Source organism: Pelmatolapia mariae, linkage group LG10_11 (genome assembly GCF_036321145.2).
Source record: "Pelmatolapia mariae isolate MD_Pm_ZW linkage group LG10_11, Pm_UMD_F_2, whole genome shotgun sequence".
Lineage (NCBI taxonomy): Eukaryota > Metazoa > Chordata > Actinopteri > Cichliformes > Cichlidae > Pelmatolapia > Pelmatolapia mariae.
Genome location: NC_086236.1, coordinates 68,529,317 through 68,538,688, shown reverse-complemented (window position 1 = coordinate 68,538,688; position 9,372 = coordinate 68,529,317). Strand labels below are relative to the sequence as shown.

General features: G+C 41.3%; 1 protein-coding gene across 2 annotated transcripts in view; it reads right to left on the bottom strand.

The window, feature by feature from the left end:
- Positions 1 to 877: 877 nt before the first annotated feature.
- crppa (CDP-L-ribitol pyrophosphorylase A) overlaps positions 878 to 9,372 on the bottom strand; it is a 52,710-nt gene continuing 44,215 nt past the window's right edge. For both annotated transcript variants that reach the window (XM_063486522.1, XM_063486523.1), the window contains exon 10: positions 878 to 1,570. In XM_063486522.1, coding sequence (XP_063342592.1) covers positions 1,475 to 1,570 — 96 coding nt within the window. In that variant the 3' untranslated portion in view covers positions 878 to 1,474. The remainder of the gene's footprint in view (positions 1,571 to 9,372) is intronic.

Sequence of the window (9,372 nt, the reverse complement as noted above, 5' to 3'; positions counted from 1 at the left end):
AGGACAGAAGCCCAGCATGAACACTGCAGCACAAACAAATCTGGCCAAGACTTATCAAAGCTGTCCTCTCTATTTGCAGTGAGGCTGACTGGAGAAATCAGCTGGAGCTGTGGAGACAGGTGGTCAGGCAACCCCCAAGATAGGGATCCCAGTACATCTTAAATGGCTGTAACTCTATTACTGTTCTGTCCTAGAGACAAAATTCAAATTGAATGGCTTTGGAGAGAAGAGGACCTTCACAGGTGCATAAAACAATCCGTCTGAACACAGAAATCAAGACATAAAGATTTTACCATCTACAGTATTCACATTACTGTAACTTTTCAACCATTTTGAGCTAGAGAGAAAATCCAAAGGTTCCTGAAAGATACATTTTTTTTTTAATTTTACAGCCATTAAAATACATCCAGGCAGCCTGTATGATACTTGGATGATGAAAGGTTAAATATAAAGAAATACCAATCTGCTGTCATTGACATCTACTCCGTTCTTTATTCCCTGCTGTCAGTTTTCTGTATATATCCATGGAAGAGCTGGGAAGTTCCAGAACAGAGCCACACTGCATAATAATAACATACTTTTAATGAATGCTAATTATTCCAAAGTCTCTCCAAGAAGAACATGGGATTCCACCAGCTCACCAGAGTTGGCTCACTGAAGGAAACACGAGCTTCTTCTGCACTAAGCGGCTTCACCGGAGGGCGTCACTGATGCATGTGGTCGCAGGCAGACTTCACGGACTTCAATTACCAATCAAGTTTCTCTGAAAACAGTATTAGTAATACCTACTCTCAAATATTATTTTTTTTCCTGACATCTTTGAATGACTTATGTTCAAGAAAGACTCACAGAACAACATTTGCCATATTCATTGTTTTATTCAAGTACAAAAATATTAGCAGCTCCGTGTTCATGTTTCAGTCATAAAAAGCTTCATCCAGTGGTAAAAGCAGCGAATTTGACACCCAGTTTTTTTGGCATACGCGCTGCAGTTCACATTTCCACAGTAATAATTCAAAGTGATGTGGCCTGTTATTGCACATCTGTGACAACCGCAGCAAAATAACTCTTAAAGCGATTAAAAACCAGAACTGAACTGATCCGACAACAAGAATCATCTGCAGCCAAAGCGCCACATATCTTCATCGTCAGTGCGACAGAGCGACACTGTTTGTCTGGGGGACACAAACTCTGGAAAATAAAAAATAAGCCAACTGATGACATGGTTCTTTTTTACTATGATGAACCACAATATATATTTTTTTGATATACACATGCACACACACACATAAACAGGCCAACAACAGAGAAAAAAGTCTCTTTTTCAGTCTGCTTCTTGATGGTCTATACACTTACACATTTAACCTTACAGTAATTGATTCAAGGTTAAAAAGAAAAGAAAAGTCTCAGACGATCTCATCCCAGGAGTGTTCATGAGTCACAGCGTGGGGATTTTCCGGTTGTGCTGATTCCTTCATGCCTGCAGAAGCTGTCCCACCAGGGCAGGGCTCCTCTCCCGAATTAAGGCTGACGCGATCTCGGCGACCCGCGACGCTGACCTCTCCCAGTGCTTGGTGCCAGAGAGACAACAGGAGGAGAAAAACAAAAGAGAGTGAGGTCATTTTTTAAAGAACATACAATTAAAATAAGACAACAACACGCTGCTAGTGTGAATAAAGTCCCAACATAACAGTTCAAATAACCATTTGTTCACTTTTATGTCTCTTCTCAGGAGACATGAGTGTGTTTAAGTCATCACAGGGTTTGTAACCTCAAAAATTCAGCCAGAAGCATCCAGTGAGCATTAGCAGCCCATTCAAAACAGTTGGAAACAATGTTCAAGCACACCCATGTTGTTCCACTTGCAGTAATGACAAAAGAAAGAAACAGATCTGTTAGTTGGATTTGTAACATCAATAGCTTGGCTGTGCTCTGCTCTACAAAGACACGAGTGACAAATTCGATGTTTAAAATTTACACGCACGCTTTCCACAGGAATTCCCCTAACGAGAGAAAAATCTAAACACGGCATGAACCGAATGGTATTCTGAATTTACCACTTTAATTTGATATTAACAATCGCAAATTCTGGTGGTGGATTTTCTCGACTAGCGTGTCAGTTTCACAGCTTGTTCAATCAACAGCCGAAAGCAATTTTCAAAAAAGGGCAAAAAGATCAGAACGGAACAGAAGTAAACCAGTTTCTTTTTTCAGAAATGTGGTTAAAATTCAAGCTCTCTTAAGCTTGTGAACCGATAAGATCTCCTTTGATATTTATGGTGCATGATATTGGACAGATCTGCAGTAAACCACATGTTCAGACAAAAGGAGACCAGTTTGGCCCTTTAAGGCGGGCTCCACTGTTGTGGTTGTTTTGCTTTCGTGATTCCTCTCGTCTGTATCTGTTTCTTTTTTCTATGCAGACCGCCTGTGCAATGCACTTTAAATGGTTCTCACTCCCCTGACTTCATTCCTTATAGGCTGCATTGACTCCCTACTTTGATTTAGTTTCTTGATGACATCAGTGAGTGACCTGTTTTCCATTTTTTTAAGGGAATGGAGTTCAAGGAGCTTCGCTTTTTTAAAACCATGGCTTGTTTCCTTACACAGATTTATGCTTCATGCTCAACCTGCCCTTTTTCATATAGAAACTGTGGACTTTATTATGGCTTTTGATGTAGCTGATGTAGCATTAAGCATTAAAGACAAATGTGCAATAACACGCAGCAAAGAGTATGCTCAGAACATAAAACAGCACAGAGAGAGAGAAAAAGAAAAGCAAAGGTCTGGGAAAGATTAAGTTTTTGTAATGGAGTAAAATGTTTTCTACTCAAATACCAAAAACATTCATGTTTTTTGTTTGCTACAGCACCTGCATCTTATGGCATATTAAAAACCACCTCCTTCATATTGCGCAGCTCGCCCTCGTGCTGACAAATCAGCACTGAACTGTTGAGGCTGAGGGGGTTTGCTTGGTCAGAAACAATGTTTAGATAGGTGGCACACGTCAAGACCCCAAAGGATCCAGTGTTTCCCAGCAGATAATTAGACTGTAATGAGATCTTTCAGCTCCTCACTTTAGGGACTGCCACTGCCTTAGTTTCACCAACATTATCTCGAGCGTCACCTCCTGTCACACTAATGCTTTGCATTAATCTTCTCTGTTGTCTTCCTCTTTTCTTTGCATGAATATTTTTTTAATTTTTTAACTATTGCCACCATCTATAAACCATGCATCATCCTCTACCTTGACTACCTCTTCTCCTTGCATCTTCACCTTTCCAACTGTACTTTGTCTTGGTTCTACTTTTGTTCCTCTTCTCTCCATTGCATACCTTCAACCCCTCCAGGCTCTCTTCCACCTGCTCAGATCACAATGTTGTCTATGAACATCATAGTCCACAGAAACTCCTACCTGTCCTCAACTGTTCACCTGTCCATCACCATCGCAAAGGAGCTCAGAGCAGATCCCTGATCTAATCCTACTCCCACTTTAAACCCATCTGTCACTCCTACTGCACACTTCACCACTGTCTTACTGTGACTTCCTCGTGCAGTACCAGGGTTCCTTACTTGGCACCCTATTATCTGTGCAACTCATTCTGACCATCTCTATACCTCTCCATCAACACTCTCCAAGCAAACATCAAGCCTAGCTTCAGCTACTCTTTCCCATACTGTATCTTCAGTGGTATGGCTCTGTATGTCCACAGGTATGTCACCTGCACTATGTTATTTTTTGCTTTTCAGATTTTAATGTTATGGCTGTTTATGGTATATCTGCTTATGTTCTTCTTTTGTTACCAGATTTATAAAAGGCTTGGATGTTATTTTCACATTAACTTTCATTTCTAATAACATACTCATTATGTGCATTACCTGTTTAAAGCAAAGGTCTGTTTTGTTTTTTATTAGCAGGGTATTTAAAACATTATTGGTAAATTTACATGAAAAGTTTTTCCATAGGAATTTTTGAAAGGATTCTTTATTCTTGTAAGAGGTTAAGTATTTTTGTATCATTTCTTCATAAATACATATCAGATCCATCTATCGCTGCTTATCTGGGTTTAGGGGCAGCAGTCTAAGCAGAGACATCCAGACCTTCCGCTTTCCGGCCACCTCCTCCAGCCCATTTAGGGGGACACAAAGGCACTTCTGAGCCAGCTGAAAGCATATCCTGGGGATGTCTCAGGTCCTCTTCCTGGAAAGGACACGACTGGAACATCTCACATACTAGGAGGTGCCCAGGAAGCATCCTGGTCAGATGCTTGAGCACCTTAACTCCTTTTGATGTGCAGGTGTATTTGCTCTTCTCTGAGTCCCAAATGGCCAGCTCCTCATCCCATCTCTGAGCCCAGACACCCACAGGAGGAGGCTAATTTCCAATGCTTGTATCCACAATCTTATTCTTTCGGACACCACCGTGAGGTGAGTGTAGGAGCAGAGCTCAACCAATGAATCGACTGTTTTGCGTTTGTGCTCAGCTCTTTCTTCACCGCTACAGAGTCCACATCATTGCTGACACTGCACCAATCCATCAGTCAATCTCCTGCTTCACTTTCCTCTCACTCATGAACAAGACCCCGTGATACTTAAACTCCTCCAGCTGTGGCAGTAAATTTGTTTTTGGCCTGAAGTGGGCACATCGAACTCACTGAGATTGCAATAAGAAGAAATTGTGAGATATCGCCTGGATGTTCCCAAGAAAATATCAGAGACTATACTGGGTCCAGATGTTCTTCTTAATCCTGGTACTCAACTCATGCATAGTGTGGAGGGAATTTTCTGCCTTGGCAGAGGTATGCAACCCTTGTTATAATAAGTAATCACTAGCTCAGCCCTTCAACCTTTAGTTACTGTCTGTAAAGCTTTCCATTTTTCCACAGCACATATTTGCAATGTTTGCGGTGGAAGACATACCACCCAAAGCTATATAATCCACTCAACATATTGTCACTTAGAAACCCACCATGCTTTGCTCAGGAAGTCTTTATCATTACTCCCACTTTCGCTTGTCTTGTTTAAGATCCAAAAACAAACCTATCAAAGTGCAATACTGTCAGATAAAAATAATGATCAAACCTACAATGCAGAATCCAGGTTTTAGTAATGCCAAATTATCCCTTACAACAGATTTGAATCAGACTTGCAGTATTTCAGCAAAATAACACCAACCAGGCTGACGGCTATTCTCCTGGGTCTGCAGCCGCTTTCATCAGCCAACTCTCAAAAGGAAGGGTTTCTTAGAAAGGAATAAAAACATTTAGGAGGGCTTTTCACAAAGCTTTTAATTTTCTAACACCCACATAGAGGAAAATAAAAATATATTAAAAATATATCCTGCTAAAATGACAAATCATCTGTGATTTGTGATCTGGAACATCCTGTTTAGCACATATTTGGACCTGGCTTCTAAATACATTTAGTATTACAGATTGGTGTCGGCAGTTTAACGCATCTGGAGCAGAAAACAAGCTTTCTGTCACTCTGTCCTTTCTTGACCTTACAGCCTAGCTCCACTAGCCAGCTTGTGCAGGGCCTGGATGGGAGTGCAACGAGGTGTGAGAGCGATGAGCGTGGAATCGGGCCTGACCGTGGTTAAAGGGAGCAAGAAAACCCGGGATCCAGAGCTCCTAGAGCACTCCTCAATAATCAGAACCAGCAGGAAGAGGAATCAGATGACATTGATTTTCCACACTAAGAAACCGAAGGGGGAACTGAGGTATTGGAGTACAGATCACCAATTGTAGCTTCATTGATTAACCTCCTAAGACCCGAACTCTTCCACGGCATGCATTTTTAATTTCTCTTTGATATTTGGGCTGATTGGGTCCTGATGAATATAAAAACAAAGAATTACCAGATTTTTATTTTAACCTAATTATTGTTTCTAAGAAAAATGAGATGCACATATGAGGATATTTGTTTAAAATTTCGATAGAACAGTAGCAGTATGATGTCCTCGTAAGTGGATATCAGGCCCTTGTAGAGCAAAATTGAGTATTTTGGTCTAAATAACCCAAAATGTGATGTCCACATATGTGGACGCCAGGTCCTAGGAGGTTAAAGTAACACAGGGAAATGGAAGAAAATAAATAAATAATATATGGAATTAAAATATGATGAATGGGCTCCAGAGCCATTCTGTCATATACCACCCCTTCTTAGTATGCCTTTTGATTTTTCTGAGGAATAAGATCAAGGGTGCCATTTTTCTTTATCATGTACCCAAGCCATTCTTCTGTGGTTTAATCAATGGCACAATGAGACGAGGAGATTGGGCAGTACATCTGTAAGCAGTCAACAGAATGTGGCTGATAGCACAAAGTTACTTATATAGACTAAGGAATATGCACTGGTTCATCAGTGTGAGAAACCGAAAGTTTTGGTAAATGTGATTGCGTCTTTTCATTGTTTATTAGATGAAAGCATTCCTTCAGTTGTTATCGAAAACCAATTACATGTTCACACGGAAGGTTTTTGAAATGCTACATGTGTTTGGATGATCTGAAATACTGTGGGGATGATAAATGTGATGAGCACGATTATCAGCTGATTACCACCCAAGTGTACGGGACGAGGACCCTGGGAAAGTAGCAAGAATGCCGGGTGTCTCTTTGCAAATGGAAGACAGCTACGGCTATTAAACCACAACTAATCGCTCAATTATAGAAGTCTGTCTTCTAATAGACAAGCAAAAAATCCCCCAAACATTTTAATTTGAACACAAAAACACACAGAAAAAAATCAAGTCAAGATCACCAAGGAGGATCAAAGTTTTAAGCCTGCCTAAGACCCAGTGCTGAATTATTTCTACTCCAGATATGCAGCCTTTGAAATATGAATCACGCTTCATAAAACATCATTATTAAATCCAGTAGTTTGCTTGCACAGTGGAACACAAATACGACTTTAGCTCTTCATTGACTCGTGGCACAGCTTTAAGTAGTCACAACTGCCACTCAGGCTTCAAATGCGGTTGAGGAAAAGGCACAAGAAAGAGGTAGAATTACTTAACAACAACAAACTCCAAGCCCTCAGAGACATTTGCATATTAAACTGCTTTCAGGCTGAAATCTATATGACTTAAGTGTGAGGAACTTGCAAACTGATGGAAGAGCCGCAGTTTACTCCAGCAAGTAGATTTTCTTGACAGACAAGAGCTGGTATGTCTGTTTAGCTGCCGCTGGCGGGGGTGCCACAGCTCGTGTCTCCTCTTTCCACTGTGGACCATACAGGATGAATAAAGCAGCTCACTGGCTCATTGTTATGGGCACGCAAACATCCATGAGAGGGATTACATGTGTTGGGACAGATGCCTACAGAAGAGTGAACACATGCACAGACCGCATAGACACTTTAGTGTGCATGAGCCTATGCATGCACCCACATAAACACACACTAGGAGGTGGAATGTGATCCTGGAGGATTTGCATGTCTCCAGATCTTCATCATCATCAGAACCCATGTCCTCCAGCGTTGACTGAGATGGTTTTCCACTGTTTCGGGCCCGGCCTCTCTTCCAGCCGTATGTAGATGAATAAACCAGTTAACTCGAAGCTGAATTTTTCTCACTGTGGCAGAGCTGAGACAAACAGACTGGGAGTGGGCATTTGGACTGACATGAGATGAAACCTCAAGCCAAAGCATAACTGAGCCCCTGTGAGACCACAAGCAAATTAGTTTGATTGATGGTCCTTTTTGAGCTAATAGGCACTACTCACCTGTTTACAATGTGGAATTAATCTTCAGATGTTCCAAAGGCAGAAAATCCACGTGTGCCAAAGTCTAAGTGCAGACAGCAGGAGGGTATTTTATTTTATTTTAAAAGGGCTGGATTTTACGAGATTCACTTTATTATTATTAGTCGTGAGGGAACCTCACTTTCCACTTCATAATGATTAACTGCCACAAATCCTCACTTAAAGCCAAAAGTATCATCATTTATTCACATTAGTGGAAGGACGATCGCTAGTGTATGTCATATTAAATAGGAAAGCGACACATTTACATTTTGAAACACTTTTCCCCCCAACACTGTCTGCTACATCCATTAGTGACGCGTCCAATCTCTCAGTGGCCAAGATGGCATTTATGTAGTTTCTCTTCACAGATTTTATATTTTAGAACAGAGAGCAAACAATATATGAATTGGTATCAAGGGGAAAATACCACTGGATACAAACCACAGCTGGAGAGAGTTGTGGCGAGCTTAAGGGTTTTCTTTTAATTTTTAGGCTTGTGCAACAAAAATGCGGATTTCAGCTGCGGCGAGCAGGCCCATTAGAAAATTAAGTTACAGCTTTGTTTTGACACATAAACAATGCGATCTACTGTATAATCCTATGACAGGGCAGTAACTAAAGGGAAAATGTTCCCAATCATTCCCATGTGTACAAATGCAACACATGCAACAGGCCTGTTATTCCACACGGCAACCACAAGTTTACAGAATGGAACTTCAATCATTAGCTTCTATTTTTGCTTACTGTTTAAAGGAAGGATTTTGACAAGTCGTGAGGTGACAGGTCTTTGAAATACACGGGGAAGAATGGGGGAGGAGAGCATCAGTGGACCACACAATAAGCGATCCTCAAACTCTCTACTTCTAAATGCCACTGATGCAATCAACCTTTCCATCTTAAAGAGCACGCAGCGGCACTTCTGCCACACAAGAAGGGCCAGCTTTGATGCAGAAAGGTTTCAGGCAATTAGGGCTTTTAGCTGTGATAATTTGCACATCTCTGTCATTCTCCTGAGAACCCCAGCCCTCTGGTCCACTCATATTCCTTTTATAAAATGCCAAGAACCAGATCCTAATATAAAAACAGCTTATGGAAAAGCTTGGCACTGACCCCAAGCTAAGAGAACTGGAAAGAGTTGTTAGAGTCACACTAGCTACCATAACTAAAGTGGCCAAGAACATCAGGAGATTTTTTATCACCTCTTTTCATCATCCTAACATTTTACTGTCTCTGCATTTTTCTCTGTGACATAAAGGTGCTGTAGTACAAATGGCTGTAGGATCCACTTGAGGGCAGTATCATTACTGGCATTGTGGCCAGACAGCGTTCTCCACTCTGGGAGTCTTAAAAGTTAAAACCATCACCTAATGTGAGCCTCGGTGAGCAATGCTCTTTAATAGAAGTCATTTCTCAGGAAAACTCTCCCCAAACGACCTGCCTTACTGAATCCCAGTGATATAATACTGCTAAAAACACCCAGTGCTTTTAACACAGAGAGGATAGTGTTTCAGGGCTTCTGACAGCTCGTCCCTGAGTGGGTATTGTGGTCCTCTTGCTCTCCCTCCTCTCCGTGTATCATTGAAGACAGGCAGTAGCTAGGGGCTAAACTGAGAAAGGAGAGGGGGAT